The sequence below is a fragment of the Schistocerca nitens genome, chromosome 2 (genome assembly GCF_023898315.1).
Source record: "Schistocerca nitens isolate TAMUIC-IGC-003100 chromosome 2, iqSchNite1.1, whole genome shotgun sequence".
Lineage (NCBI taxonomy): Eukaryota > Metazoa > Arthropoda > Insecta > Orthoptera > Acrididae > Schistocerca > Schistocerca nitens.
The window spans coordinates 272,217,006-272,233,877 of record NC_064615.1 but is presented as its reverse complement, the minus strand read 5'-3'; the positions used below and the strand labels follow the sequence as shown (position 1 = coordinate 272,233,877).

Sequence of the window (16,872 nt, the reverse complement as noted above, 5' to 3'; positions counted from 1 at the left end):
ACGAAAAACACTTCCATATTGTAACACCAACTCCCCCGTACTTCACTGTTGACACAAGATGTGGTGGCAGGTAACGTTCTCTCGCCAAAACCATACCAGCAGATTGGCACAGCGTATATTGTGACCGGTGGCTTCAGGTTACCAGTACATGGATAAGGCTTCAGGTTACCAGTACATGGATAATCACCCACACACCGCACCCCACCTATCAGCTTCTACACTATGAGAAGTTACGGTTTCTATCTAGGGGAGCGATAAGAGAAAATAGCTCCTACTGCATTCCAGTTCTTCCTTAGCGCTTAAGCTTCCATAGTGGTAAGCGGAAGCTTCTCTTTCTAGTGACGTTGTTTTAGCTCACATTTGCTTCTCTTTCCCCACGTGTTTGTAACAATGGCCCTTTGTAAATAGAACTCAATCTTCTGCAAGCTCAGTTTACGTACATAATTACTCTGTTAGCAAATGTACACTCCTGGAAATGGAAAAAAGAACACATTGACACCGGTGTGTCAGACCCACCATACTTGCTCCGGACACTGCGAGAGGGCTGTACAAGCAATGATCACACGCACGGCACAGCGGACACACCAGGAACCGCGGTGTTGGCCGTCGAATGGCGCTAGCTGTGCAGCATTTGTGCACCGCCGCCGTCAGTGTCAGCCAGTTTGCCGTGGCATACGGAGCTCCATCGCAGTCTTTAACACTGGTAGCATGCCGCGACAGCGTGGACGTGAACCGTATGTGCAGTTGACGGACTTTGAGAGAGGGCGTATAGTGGGCATGCGGGAGGCCGGGTGGACGTACCGCCGAATTGCTCAACACGTGGGGCGTGAGGTCTCCACAGTACATCGATGTTGTCGCCAGTGGTCGGCGGAAGGTGCACGTGCCCGTCGACCTGGGACCGGACCGCAGCGACGCACGGATGCACGCCAAGACCGTAGGATCCTACGCAGTGCCGTAGGGGACCGCACCGCCACTTCCCAGCAAATTAGGGACACTGTTGCTCCTGGGGTATCGGTGAGGACCATTCGCAACCGTCTCCATGAAGCTGGGCTACGGTCCCGCACACCGTTAGGCCGTCTTCCGCTCACGCCCCAACATCGTGCAGCCCGCCTCCAGTGGTGTCGCGACAGGCGTGAATGGAGGGACGAATGGAGACGTGTCGTCTTCAGCGATGAGAGTCGCTTCTGCCTTGGTGCCAATGATGGTCGTATGCGTGTTTGGCGCCGTGCAGGTGAGCGCCACAATCAGGACTGCATACGACCGAGGCACACAGGGCCAACACCCGGCATCATGGTGTGGGGAGCGATCTCCTACACTGGCCGTACACCACTGGTGATCGTCGAGGGGACACTGAATAGTGCACGGTACATCCAAACCGTCATCGAACCCATCGTTCTACCATTCCTAGACCGGCAAGGGAACTTGCTGTTCCAACAGGACAATGCACGTCCGCATGTATCCCGTGCCACCCAACGTGCTCTAGAAGGTGTAAGTCAACTACCCTGGCCAGCAAGATCTCCGGATCTGTCCCCCATTGAGCATGTTTGGGACTGGATGAAGCGTCGTCTCACGCGGTCTGCACGTCCAGCACGAACGCTGGTCCAACTGAGGCGCCAGGTGGAAATGGCATGGCAAGCCGTTCCACAGGACTACATCCAGCATCTCTACGATCGTCTCCATGGGAGAATAGCAGCCTGCATTGCTGCGAAAGGTGGATATACAGTGTACTAGTGCCGACATTGTGCATGCTCTGTTGCCTGTGTCTATGTGCCTGTGGTTCTGTCAGTGTGATCATGTGATGTATCTGACCCCAGGAATGTGTCAATAAAGTTTCCCCTTCCTGGGACAATGAATTCACGGTGTTCTTATTTCAATTTCCAGGAGTGTATTATAAATTTTATACGTAATGTATTCCTGTAAATTTACTGCATTATTAGCAGCCTTGTAGAAGAAATTTTCATTCTTACTTTAATGTAAAATACTGTTACACAACACAAGCAAGGCGTGGTTCTTACGTGCATGTATTTAGCGCCCTCTCTATCCCAATTTTTCCTTATCGCTTGAACCTGTACCTATGAACAGCTGTCCTCGTCTCTGGCGTGATGAATACTTATGTTATGCACATATTTTATTCTTTGGACTCCTGCTGTAGTTTTGTGTAGACAACAGCCTTTACCTGTGGGCGAATACATTTATGAATTTATTGTGACCTACGTTGAATGTAATCTGGCTCCTGTCTTAAGCCACGATATGTGATGTTTCTGGTTTTTATATCAATTTTATATATGACAGGAGCTTCCCAGCTTCAGTTAATGTAATTTACCACCATGTGATGTAACAACTGAGTAAGCTTACCTCACAATTATTTTTCTATTATTAAAATAGTTTGTAAGGGTTTATATACATGTTTTCGGCCCACCCCTTCCGAAGAAGATATTTTTACAAATATAGAAACCTAGGTCAAGGGTTAAATAAACATTTAGTTGGCAACTGGTTGGCTGATTTTTTTTCAACCTCTTCAAATACCAAACTATGAAGAAATTTTTATAAATTTTTAAACAAACCTTTAAAGAAAATGTGGAGAATGTCCGCAACCAGACCGGTCAAAAAATCGTTTAACAATAACAGAAAACCGACTGACTCCTCTTAACTTGAAAAGGCAGCAACACCCCGCGCCAGAACCTGGTAAAGAAGGAAGCAACAGTAGCTGGACAAACGAGGCATCCCTCTACACGGAGTCGACTTCTCAGTAACGCCTAGCACAATGAAATACGCTGAAGTACCAAAGAAACTCGCATGGGAATGCGTATTCAAATTCACAGATATGTGAACAGACAAACACGGCGCTGCGGTCGGCAACGCCTGTATAAGACAACAAGTGCCTGACTCAGTTGTTACATCGGTTACTGCTGCTACAATGGCAGGTTGTCAAGATTTTGAGTTTGAATGTGGTCTTATAGTTGGCGCACGAGCGATGGGACACATCATCTCCAAGGTAGTATTGAAGTGGGGATTTTCCCGTACGACCGCTTCACGAATGTACCGTGAATATCAAGAATCCGGTAAAACATCAAATCTCCGACATAGCTGCGTCCGGAAAAACATCTTGCAACAACAGGACCAACGACGACTGAAGAGAATGGTTGATCGTGTCAGAAGTGCAGCCCCTCCGCAAATTGTTGCAGATTTCAACGCTGAACCATCAACAGGTGTCAGCGTGCGAACCATTCATACATCATCAATATGGGCTTTCGGAGTGAAGGCCCACTCGTGTACCCTTGATGATTGCAGGACATAATGCTTTAAGTCTCTCCTGGGCCCGTCAACACCGACATTGGACTGTTGATGACCGGAAACATGTTGCCTGGTCGGAAGAGTCTGGTTTCAAATTGTATCGAGCAGATGGACCTGTACGGTCATGGAGTGAACCTCGTGAATCCACGGACCATTCATGTCAGCAGGGGACTGTTCAAGCTGGTGGAGGCTCTGTAATGGTGTGGGGCGTGTGAAATTGGAGTCATGTGGGGCCGCTGACACGTCTAGATGTAACTCTGGCAAGTGACACGTACTAAAGCGTCTTGTCTGATGACCTGCATCCATTCATGTCAGTTGTGCGTTCCGACGGACTTGGGCAATTCCAGCGGGACAACGCGACACGCCACACATCCAAAATCGCTACAGAGTGGCTGCAGGAACACTCTTCCGAGTTTAAACATTTCCGTTGGCCACCAAACTCCCCAGACATGAACATTATTGTGCATATGTGGGATGCCTTGCAACGTGATGTTCAGATGTGACCCCCATTCCCTCGTACTGTTACGGATTTATGGACAGCCCTGCAGAATTCATGGTGTCAGTTCCCTCCAGCACTACTTCAGACATTAGTCGAGTCCACGCGACGTCGTGTTGCGGCAGTTCTGCTTGATAGCGGGGACCCTACGCGATATTAGGTGCACGAGTTTCTTTGGCTCTTCAGTGTATATGAAGCGTCAAATCATTGCCAGTTCAGATTCTTGGGTTAATTATGTAAGTTCTTAAGGTTACAATGAAAACTTATCAGATTTTTTTTTAAAAAAAGAGTTACATATTATCCACTTTGTAGTGACGTCGCTCTTCACCCCACCTCGAGCATCGTTCAGTATTGATTACAGAAATGTGTGGCTTTTAGGCGCAGCGCGTCCATTGTACCCTGTTCTCTTTAATTCCCTACGAACAGTGACTATGCTAGACGAACTGCTGGTACCACTTTGGAACTCACGAGCGATCTCTTCCTCCGATTTCATACGGTTTCTCACAACCACTGTCCGCAACGCTCAAGAGTCTCTGTCCGCCAATAGCTGTACATGAGTTCGGCCTGTTCTTGGTTTACCTGTCGTTGTTCCTTCGTTTTTCCGCTCTACAGTCGCTAATAGTCGACATGGGCAGTTTAAGAAGGAGTGAAATGTCCGTAATGGATTTGTTGCTAAGGTGACATCCGATGACTAGTGAAAGTCACTGACCTCTCTTGACAGACCTATTCTTCTGTTGCCGTTTCTTTACTGGAAACACAATACTTAGCTGGTGCCCCGCATCTCGTGAAATATAGTCGCCAATTCCGTATTGCATCGGAGTCTCCAGATAGCTGTGATTAGGTTTGTGCCTGACCTTTCGATTTTAGTAGCTTCAAGCAGCTTTCCAAAATTTGTTTTAGCATTCAGCCCTTCCAGGTAATCGTACTCGGGAAGAGAATTCAGACATTTCCATTGGCCATTTCGTGCTCCCACTAACAACATTCTTCAGCAAAGAGCTGCTTCCCGCCAGCGTTGTTCAAAGTTCCTTTCCAACAGGTGCTGGAAACCACGACTGGAAAATCACTGGCCTTCAGCCTACCGTAGCAGGCCCCGACCACGACCACTTAGGAGGATTAATGGAAGATCACTCCATCATTCGAAGTCCCGAGAAAGGCTCATATACTCGTATACCAGAGAACAGCTATAGTATATACAGTATCCGATGTCGCATTTCATCGACGTGGCCAAGAAAATTGTCACAAGGGAACAACAGCCCTAGTATTACAGCATTGATTCCCAACCTGGGGATAATTACCCCCTGAGGGGTAAAATGAAATCACCTCAGGGATAAAAACTAAACGATTCCATTCTGTTTCAGCCTCTAGACTAAATTATTTTCAAAACATCATTAGTCTTATCATAATTTTGCAAGCCTCTAATTCTGTTTGTATAACTTATCAATAAATACTTAGGTACCATTAATGCAGTGGAGGTTACAGGTTCCTCACATAGTCCACCCACTACAAACGTATGTTGTGCTTTGTTCCATCATCGCTGATGATAAAAGTGAGACATGTAGCAAACAAATGCTAAATAGCTCAATAAAATCACCAAATTGTAGATAGTACCAATAGTAGTCCAGATATTGCTTCATTACTTGCTTCGAAACAGATAAATGAACTAAATGACAGCATGACACATGACTACAAAATAGTGCTGGACACAGCATTGGTATTATTATTACTATTATTATTATTGCTATTAGTGACTGTGGTCAGAAACGAAGCTTTAACAGCCATCAAGTGATTTACGAACAGTAACCGTAGTGCATACCTTTTAACCTGGTTGGTTTTAAACAGCGTTGCAGTGTGCAGATCAAGCAAGTGCCACAATAGAGAGGAGTAATTCAGGGAAAGTATGTTTCGTAACAAGAGTCTACCCTCACTGTGGATAGTTAGCTTTCTTTTCAGAATCTGAGAAAGGGTTCTGGGTAGCACTTGGGACGCACCAAGAATTTCTTCGCCATTCATTTTAACAAACATACACATACATACACAAATTGAATGTCATTCATGTTTCATCATTTAAAAAATAAAGTGATCCAAGAAAATTCTTCATTCTACAATTTAGCTAGGTGCTAAAGTTGGTGATAACGTGGGGGAGGGTGGGGGGCAACAGGCGATTGGGGACGGGAGTATTAGCTAATATCTAACTGCATTCAGTGGTAATGGTCTAGGAAAGGCTGTAAACCACTGTACAAGAGGGAGACACAGGAGGTAAGACGAAGATTGAAATACGAAGAACTGGTAATTGGGGACATTGCGTACTACTCTGAGATGAAGTGCCTACCACAGAAGACTGATCACCTAACTAAACACAGAATAAGACGTGATCTCTTTATTTGTCAAATTACGGACAGCAGTTGCTGGAGAACTTCTCCATGGCATTACCAAACTTTTTCAACACGTCTTGATTGCTAGTTACTTCCTGTACAGTGTAAAATATCAAGAAATGACCGATGGTACGGCTATGGGCTCTCCGTTATCACCGGCTATCGTTAACTTCTTCATGGAAGATATGGAAGTACGGTAAGTACATTCTACTACTTTCCACCCAACTCATTTTTATAGGTATGTGGGCTGCAGCTTTTTAATGTGGCATTGGTACTGGGACCAGATGAACTACACAAACCCACACATCAGATTTACTTTGGACGTAGAAACGTAAAGCAAGGTGCCATTTTAGGACGTGCCTGCGGATCGCATACTGGATGCACGATTCGGTCATTCTGTGTCAGAAAGCAGTCTCACGCAGATCTTTATTTAAATAAGAGTAGTTCGTACTATCTAGCTTCAAAGCATTCTGTACCGGGCACTTTATCACACAGAGAGCAGACAGTTCCAGACCGTCATCACTTGGGATATGAACTCAAAGACTTAAAGAATGTGTACACGAAAAACGAATACAGACTATATCGGATTAGAGCTGTATTTGCTGGTAAACAAAGCCGTACGCCCACCCAACCACCGGAAGAAGACATATCCACAGCATTCGTCCCGCTGTGTAAGGTGCTGCAGTCATCAACTGTGCGGCTGGTCCCGGCGGAGGTTCGAGTCCTCCCTAGGGCATGGGTGTGTGTGTTTGTCCTTAGGATAATTTAGGTAAAGTAGTGTGTAAGCTTAGGGACTGATGACCTTAGCAGTTAAGTCCCATAAGATTTCACACACATTTGAACATTTTTTTGAGCATTCGTCTCGTTCTGTGGAGCAATCTCGAGCTAAATTGGGAAGCTCGTATTACATAAATAGGGTATTTGTGGTGTCACCGCCAGACACCACACTTGCTAGGTGGTAGCCTTTAAATCGGCCGCGGTCCGTTAGTATACGTCGGACCCGCGTGTCGCCACTGTCAGTAATTGCAGACCGAGCGCCACCACACGGCAGGTCTAGAGAGACGTCCTGGCACTCGCCCCAGTTGTACAGCAGACTTTGCTAGCGAAGCCACACTGACAAATACGCTCTCATTTGCCGAGACGATAGTTAGCATAGCCTTCAGCTAAGTCATTGGCTACGACCTAGCAAGGCGCCATAGCTTTGATAATTAATAGTTTGAAGCATGTATCATCAAGAGCGATGTTCTACAAATGTGGATTAAAGTTAAGTATTACAGCACCTGCGTCCATTTTCTAAGTTCTCATTTCCTTTTAACTGTTCCAGACCTCACGCCAATCTGCGTGAGCTTAACGCGTGCCTTTCGGCTTCCTCTCGTTGTGACTTGGCTGTCTTGCTAAGTCACAACAGTATTAGACCAGTTTTCCGACTCCGCGGAAAATTGAGGATACGATGCGTCCAGTAAAAGTCAACCTGGGTTTGCGTGTACCTCCTGTGTACAATGTGCCATGTGAATGTCACGAGCATTACTTTTTTTTTGTTTTAGTCTTCTGACTGGTTTGATGCGGCCCGCCACGAATTCCTCTCCTGTGCCAACCTCTTCATCTCAGAGTAGCACTTGCTACCTACGTCCTTAGTTATTTCCTGATGTATTCCAATCTCAGTCTACCTCTACATTTTTTGCCGTCTACAGCTCCCTCTAGTCCTATGGAAGTCATTCGCTCATGTCTTAAAGATGTCCTATCATCGTGTCCCATCATCTTGTCAGTGTTTCCCATATATTGTTTTCCTCTCCGATACTGCGCAGACCTCCTCATTCCTTACCTGATGAGCCCACCAAATCTTCAACATTCGTCTATAGCACCACATCTAAAAGGCTTCGCTTCTCTTCCGGTTTTCCCACAGTCCATGTTTCACTACCACACAATGCTGTGCTCCAGGCGTACAATCACAGTAATTTCGTCCTCAAATTAAGGTCTATGTCTGATACTAGAAGACATCTGTTGGCTAGGAATGCCCTGCTTGCCAGTGCTAGCCTGCCTTTGATGTCCTTCTTGCTCCGTCCGTCAATGGTTATTTTGGTGCCTAGGTAGTAGAATTCCTTAACCTCATCTACTTCGTGGCCATCGACCCTGAAGTTAACTTTCTCTCTGTTCTCATTTCTGCTGCTTCTAATTACTTTCGTCTTTCTTCGATTTAGTTTCAGTTCATATTCTGTACCGATTTGACTGTTCATTCCGTTCAACAGATCATGTAATTCCTCTTCACTTTCACTCAGGACAGCAATGTCATCAGCGAATCGTATCATTGAAATCTTTTCACCTTGAAATTTAATTCCACTCCTGAACCTTCCTTCTTTGATGTACAGATTGAACAGCAGGAGTTAAAGACTACATCCCCGCCTTACACATTTTTAATCCGAGCACTTCGTCCACTCTTATTGTTCCCTCTTGGCTCCCTCATTTTGTATATTACCCATCTCTCCATATAGCTTACCCCTATTTTTCTCAGAATTTCGACCATCTTGCACCATTTGACACTGTCGAACGCTTTTTCCAGATCGTCAAATCCCATCAACGTGTCTTGATTTTTCTTCAGTCTTGCTTCCCTGAACATTTTTGTACTTCCTTCTTTCATCAATTAACTGAAGTATTATTCCGTTACCTATGGTTTCTTTACAGTTGCCTTCTTTGTGCCTGTGTTTTCCTTTCCAACTTCCGTGATTGCCTTTTTCAAAGATGTCCATTCGCCTTCAACTGTCCTGACTACTGAGCTGTTCCTTATTACTTCCGTATCCCACTCCTTTGCGTATTGACTCTTCCTGACTGCTCGCTCACTTCAGCCTACTCTTCATCAGTAGTACAGTGTGATCTGAGTCTATATCTGCTCGTGAGTACATAGGACTTTCAATTCGCACCGTGCAAGCGCACTGCGCTGAACATAAAGGAACATCAGGTATAGAAATATTGAGATATCAACCATAGTGGAACACAGGCTTAGAAGGGCATAAGATCAACTCTGAGGTCCTCTGCCATGCATCGACCTAATGGTATCCATACATAATATAAATAGTGGATCCATGTATGTAGTTCCACATCTTCTCCTAAACCTTTGGATCGATTTCACTCAAGCTTGGTACACTTACCTCTTACTGTCTGGAAGAAACCTCTGCGGGGGCAAAAGAAGCGTAATTCACGACGCCCAGACAGCCAGGCTATATCCATCCAATATTTGAGAATGAGAGTATTTAGTTACTTGCTATCAATTTTAAACATAATTTCAAACCTTTACGAGACATTTTATCGCTGACATCCTCCACAAAAAGGCAGGAAAAAATTATCGCTTACTACATTTCCGCTGTTCATGTAATAAAACTACGCCATCAGGCACGATCTTCTGATTTGTTACTTCTTTACTACTACATGTATTTGCAACACATTTCGCAAACGGTATTTGCATATACCAGCGAATGTACTTGCAAAAATATATCATTTTTCATCACACAGAATAGGATATATGAGAACATAAACACTGAAATGAGTGAAAAATGTCGCATCATGCACGACGTTTTAATATATTACTTGTTTACTTCTGACTCCACTCGCAACACATCCCGCAGACAGTATCGACATATACCACTATATGCGCCTGCAAAAATATATAATTGTGCGACACCTTATTCAGGAGTGTGATGTCACAAACATTGAGATGGGTGAAAACTAAAGTGCAGGGAGATATTCACTAGAGAGACAGGTGACGTATGTGCACAAATATGTGTGAAATATGAGAAATGAGTAGGCAGACAAAGCCAATGGTAAAAAGGTCCTCCTAAACCCCCGTATCGATTTCAACCAAACTTTGTACACATATTACTTTCTATCTGGGAAGAAATAATGCGAGGTGAAGAACTAGCAATCTCGTAATGGGGTGAGGGTATAACGTAGAGAGAAGGGGGGTGCGGGGAGAGATGGACAGACAGAGAGGGGGAAGAAGGAGTTGGATACAGGTAAGTGAGGAGGAAGAGATGAGCAGAGTGAGAGTACAGGAGGACGTGGAATAACAGAATAGTGGATTAAATACACGCCTAGACAATGCAAGGTACTCAGCTAATCCAGTAATAAAAGAAATGGCACAGAAATTCGAATGTGTAGTAACAACTTTAACAGAGGTGGTGGTTATCTGAGAGGTGCCTGGAGGTGAGCACTTGAGACGAAACGCCTTCAAAGAAATGCAGCCAAAAATCGTCACTCTTAAGGGGGACAGCTGGTTCGTGTATCCGCTCCCCGTCCACCTCGCAGTCGTGGCGCTCCGTGGGAAAGAGGACATACTACCGCATTACCAATCTGCTGCTTTTGTGCATATAAATTCCACCCTCCAGATAACTCCACCGCCAAAAGAAGTTAAAATTCCGAGCGATGTCATCTGCCCAATCCCAGGCCTGAACGCTACTGTAAAAGAAGCAGTTTTCGCTCCTAGCCTCTCATCTCTTGATGAAGAAGAAAATGTCGATGTTTGAAAGCTCGAGTCTGAACTCCACTCTGACAAGGTCTGAAGACCGAGACGTTATTACAAAAGAGTGATGTCGAAAATGAGAGCATGTTAAGTGCAGCGGCCGCGTGGAAGCGAGCGAGGCGAGCCCCCTCCTACCTTCGCTGACACGATCTCGATCTGCTTGGCGACGTTGAAGAGCACGGCCCTGACGCCGGCGGCGACGGACACCGAGGCGCGGCTGTCGGTGAGCCGGAGGGTCTGGTTGGGCGGCAGCTTCACCTGCCACGCGTACAGTTCGAGCGCGACCAGCGCCCTCACGACCCGGTCGGCGGGCAGGCGGTCGGCACACGCCAGCACCGTCTCCAGGCTCGACATCACCTTCTCCGGGGCGGTGCGGGCCAGGTCCGGACGATCCGGGTTAAGGATGTTCAGCGCTCCTGACAACACGGACAGCATCTGCGGCTCCGGCTTGCCGTTGTCCTTCTCCTCCGCAGATGTCACTTCACATTCTGTGCACAGAGAGACAGCCTGCCATCGTGTAGCCCCTAATTGCAGCCATTTATGCACACTTTCAGAACCCTGATCCAACCCTCCTAGGTTTCTACTTCCCAAACTTTAATAACCTACTCCAAATCCTTCACTACCGGCCATTAAAATTGCTGCACCAAGAAGAAATGCAGATGATAAACGGGTATTCATTGGACAAATATATTATACTAGAACTGACATGTGATTACATTTTCACGCAATTTGGGTGCATAGATCCTGAGAAATCAGTACCCGGAAAACCACCTCTGGCCGTAATAATGACATTGATACGCCTGGGCATTGCGTCAAACAGAGCTTCGATGGCGTGTACAGGTACAGCTGCCCATACAGCTTCAACACGATACCACAGTTCATCAAGAGTAGTGATTGGCGTATTGTGACGAGCCAGTTGTTCAGCCACCATTGACCAGACGTTTTCAATTGGTGAGAGATCTGGAGAATGTGCTGGCCAGGGCAGCAGTCGAACATTTTCTGTATCCAGAAAGGCCCGTACAGGACCTGCAAATGCGGTCGTGCATTATCCTGCTGAAATGTAGGGTTTCGCAGGAATCGAATGAAGGGTAGAGCCACGAGTCGTAACACATCTGAAATGTAACGTCCACTGTTCAAAGTGCCGTCAATGAGAACAAGAGGTGACCAAGATGTGTAACCAATGGCACCCCATACCATCACGACGAGTGATACGCCAGTACGGCGATGACGAATACACACTTCCAATGTGCGTTCACTGCGATGTCGCCAAACACGGATGTGACCATCGTGATGCTGAAAACAGAACCTGTATTCATCCGATAAAATGACGTTTTGCCATTCGTGCACCCAGGTTCGTCGTTGAGTACACCATCGCAGGCGCTCCTGTCTGTGATGCAGCGTCCAGGGTAACCGCAGCCATGGTCTCCGAGCTGATAGTCCATGCTGCTGCAAACGTCATCGAACTGTTCGTGCAGATGGTTGTTGTCTTGCTAATGTCCCTATCTGTTGACTCAGAGATCGAGACGTGGCTCCACAATCCATTACAGTCATGTGGATAAGATCTCTGTCATCTCGACTGCTAGTGATACGAGGCCGTTGGGATCCAGCACGGCGTTCCGTATTACCCTCCTGAACCCACCGATCCCATATTCTGCTAACAGTCATTGGATCTCCACCAACGCGAGCAGCAATGTCGCGATACGATAAACCGCAATCGTGATAGGCTACAATCCGACCTGTATCATGGTCAGAAACGTGATGGTACGCATTTCTCCCCCTTACACGGGGCATCGCAACAACGTTCAACTGCTGTTTGTGTATGAGAAATCGGTTGGAAACTTTCATCATGTTAGCACGTTGTAGGTGTCGCCACCGGCGCCAACCTCGTGTGAATTCCCTCCTGTCGGTTAAATTCCGAGTCTGTAGCACGTCATCTTCGTGGTGTAGTAATTTTAATGGCCGGTAGTGTACATTACTAAAAAGTTAACCTGGTGCTAAATTCACAATCCCAGCAGCAATTTGCGTGTCTAACGACTTCCGAGGGCAACAATAATTTGCTTCTCAGTACTTCATAAGTTATTGATCGATGATGGAATTTTCTCGCGTTATAAGCCGACTCAAGGCGTCGTTCTACACCAACATTTCAACAAGTATCCTACTCGTAATCTTCAGGTGAAATCGCCTGAAGATGACGAGTAGGAAACTTGTCGAAACTTTGCCACAGAACGAGGCCTTGGTTCAACTTATAACCCGAGAAAACTTCATCATCGAGATTCGCCGAGAAAGTCTGCCTTCCGTACTACTGATCGAATTTACAATTTTAAAATGCTGCCATAATCTACACATCAAAGCTACGATCCGACGTTAAATGTTTAACACCGTAAAGCAAGTATTACAGTTAGTATTTGTCTAGAGGCAGCATGACTCACGGCGTGCAAATTATCCAGATTATAGCCATTCAGTATTTGAGAATGAGCGCACTTAGCGGCTTCCAACAAATTTTTACACATAATTTCAAACCCTAACGAAACTTTTTCTCTCTAACACTCTTCGCAAAATAATAAAAGGAAAAAAACTACATCACTTAATACATTTTCACTGTTTATGCAACAAAATGTGATCATTAGGCACGACGTTTTACTACTTCCTTACTATAAGGTATGCCGAACTGAAAAGGAGACCTTCTCTCTAGTGGCATAGTACGTAATCCTAGTGGGAGAACGTGTCTTCTGACAGATGGCTTGGTGGTATTCCCAGCTGCGCAAGAGAAGTTAATGGCTTTTCAGCAGCTTACTCATTTTTGGAGAGTATTAGTTAAACACAGTCTTGGTTTGCAATTTTTAGATTTTTTATTTTTCAACTACGCGTTTCACCTTATTTAGGCATCTACAGGTTAATCTTAATTTGGCATTCTTAGAACGATCTTTTAGACAGTGTAGCCAAAGGGCATCGTCGAATACATCAGGCCAACATCGCCTTCGTTAAACTCAGTAAAAACTTCCTAGATGGACGTGAGTGACTTCAAGACTCACATAACGTGTTCCTGTTCACATCTCCTGTGAACGGGAGCGCGTTATGCAGGTCTTGGAGTCACTCACGTCGATCTAGGAAGTTTTTACTGAGTTTAACGAATGCGATGTTGGCCTGATGTATTCGACGATGTCCTTTGGCTACACTGTCTAAAGGATCGTTCTAAGAAATACCAAATTAAGATCAACCAGAAGATGCCTAAATAAGGTGAAACGTATAGTTGAAAAATAAAAAACTAAAAATTGCAACCAAGACTGTTTTTAACTAATACTGTTACGTACTGGTTTTGCTGTATGCCACAGATGGATTGGAAGAATTTCATTTCTGGAGAGTTCTTTCTGCAGTTCGTTGCATCGTGCATTCCTGCCGATCAGCACAAAGAGCAGTTACCCAATTTCTTCACACAGAATGGGGTCGTGCTTCCCTAATCCATCGCAGGATGAAAGAGGTGTACGGAGAGCAGTATCCCACACAGTGTGCCATATTTCGGTGCTGTCAGTCTTACGAGGAACGACATTATTACAGGACTGTTTTAACCAAGCAGTCCTATAATTTGCGTAAAACCCGTGAGATTTAGTCAAATTAAATTTAGAGTAAATTAATTCCCACCACCTCACATTCAAGAAAGAGAGTAGGAAGGATTGTAGAAACTATAAGGGAGTCACACTGGTACCACACTGCGTCAAGGCTTATGAAAAGATCCTCAAGAGCGGAATCCGAGAAAGGGTCGAGAGCAAATTGAGACAGGATTCAGACTGGGAGGTTAACTGTTGATGATGCTTGCATTGATGCTTTTTCGGTAAATGTAGCAGCTTGTGAAACTAGAGCCGGTAAATGGAATTCATTATTATTGTACCGTAGACTCAGGTGTTTCGGTCTTTCTGATATCAAGTTATGTGCACCGTTACTAGTCCATTAATAGGAGAAATTATCACTGGGCATTGGGTAGTAATTCTGTGGAAATTTTATTCGTCATGATCAGAATTTGGAAGCTGGGGCCCTTAGTTTGAGCGCTACTCGGAGCAAAGATGGAACTTGAGTACATTTTCGCTTACACCTTTCGACTGAGTCGTTTCCAAACTAGGGTCTCTTACCTCATATTGATGTAATCATCCTTCTGCATCATGCCTGAAGGTTTGTAACCTCATCACTGAATCGCTATGTATAAGAAACATTTCACTAACAATAGGAAATCTTGAATCAAACGTATTATATGCACGCCAAGAAAAGTCGCTGACTGCAGTGGTATGGTCACATGTTGAAATGAAGAGATGTAAACAAGGAAGATTGTAGTTCGGATATGAATACCTGGCAAACAACCGGGCGGAAAACCAAAGTGTTGCAGATATTAAAATCTAGAACTGGGAAGACGTCACAGATGAGAAATTGTGCAACGGCAGGAAGAAACGACCAGCGCTTGTGTGCTACACACAGGAAACTGGAACTGGAAAGTGATTTTCAAGCGCCCTTCAGCCCAGCCCTGTACCGCTAACAAACCGCCACCCCCCCCCTCCCCCGCTCCCCGCGAAATGAGAGGCTGAGGTGTTGCACTGGGAGAGAACACTCAGATAGTTACCCACTCTATCTTGTGACTCTTCCGCAACCGAGCTGTAGTCATTGATGTCGCCGTAAGAGTCTCGGTACACCATCTGGTCACTGATTGTGTTCCACAGCGAGCAGTTGAACCAGTTGATCGCTCTCATCTTCACTTGCTTGATGAACATCATGTCGATCCCCACAAAGTCTCGAATGTCGGCTCGCTCCTGGCCGCATTTCTTCTTGATGTACAGTTTCGGCTTGGGACTCGTCATCATCACGAACTCGTGCCGTGAGTCACTGAGGAAGGAGAAGTCACGATGAAGCAATGTCCATACGTAATGTTTCATAAAAGAATTTCCTGTCTCGATTTCAATTGTACTTACATGAGCTGTGAACTTACCTGTCGTACCCGCCATTAGGATCGGTACTGCAAGTGTAAACAGACTCAGAATCGTCTTCGATAGACAGATCCTGAAAAAGAGAAAAGAACGAAAAATTCTGACAACTCTTCCGCATCTGCAGTAGAGAAAAGAAGAGCAGAGGTTAACGTAGACTGGCAAAACATTAGAGCACTGTTGGGACTGGAAAAGGATATCGGCCGTGGCCTCTTCAAAGGAAAGTGTCATTGTTCGATGACCTAATGGAAATGCAGAGCAATCTGTGCAATATTTTCACACACGGTGCCGAAACGCAGCTATGTTTCAGTGTTGCTGAACCCAGTAAACACAGACGTGATAAAAGTCATAGGATACCTCCCAAAATCGTTTCGGACCTCCTTTTGGCCGGCGCAGTGGGGCACCTCGTCATGGCTGGGACTCATCAAGTCGTCGGAATTCCCCTGCAGAAATAGTGAGTCATGCTGCCACTATATCCATCCATAACTCTCGGTTATGTCTCATAAATGTTCAGTGCCATTCCAGTGTGGCCAAATAATTCGCCCGAATTATCCAGAATGTTCTTGAACCAGTAGTGAACAATTGTGGCCCAGTGACATGGTGCATTGTCATTCACAAAAATTCCACCGTTGTTTGGGAACATAAAGTCGATCAATAGCTCCAAATGGTCTGCAAGTAGCCGAACATAAAATTTCTAGTCAATGATCGGTTCAGTTTGACCAGAGGACCAAGTCCATTCCATGTAAACAAAGCCCACACCACTATGGAGCCACCACTAGCTTACACAGTGCCTTGTTGACAACTTAAGCGCGTGACTTCGTGGGGTCTGCACCTCATTCGAAAGCTATTATCAGCTCTTACCAACTGAAATCGGGACTCATCTCATCAGACCATAGTTTTCCAGTCGTCTATGATCCGACCGATATGGTCACGAGTCCAATGGAGGGCTGCAGGCTGTCGGTTATCTGGTGCCATAGCCTGCTAACGCCAAATTTCGCCGCATTGCTCTAGCGCAGGGGTTCCCAACAAAATTTTCTCGAGGACTCCCTCTTCCAGCATGATTGGTACCTTGTCATATCACCGTATCAAGTACCTAAAAAAGCTAAATTAAGAGTCTTTTTATACATTTTCCATTTTTGGTACTTAGAAAAAACATTATTGAAAAAATATTGAGCGGCCAAAACAAAAAGTCTCTTATCATACGAAATATAGTTAATATATTTTTTATTCTAATAG

At 45.3% G+C, this 16,872-nt stretch overlaps 1 protein-coding gene across 1 annotated transcript in view; it reads right to left on the bottom strand.

Annotated features, from left to right (window-relative positions):
• Positions 1–16,872, bottom strand: part of LOC126234980 (adhesion G-protein coupled receptor G2-like) — a 118,370-nt gene that overhangs the window by 88,619 nt on the left and 12,879 nt on the right. The window contains exons 2-4 of the mRNA XM_049943719.1: positions 15,642–15,712; positions 15,279–15,538; positions 10,808–11,160 (exon numbers count right to left, since the gene is read on the bottom strand). Coding sequence (XP_049799676.1) covers positions 10,808–11,160; positions 15,279–15,538; positions 15,642–15,712 — 684 coding nt within the window. The remainder of the gene's footprint in view (positions 1–10,807; positions 11,161–15,278; positions 15,539–15,641; positions 15,713–16,872) is intronic.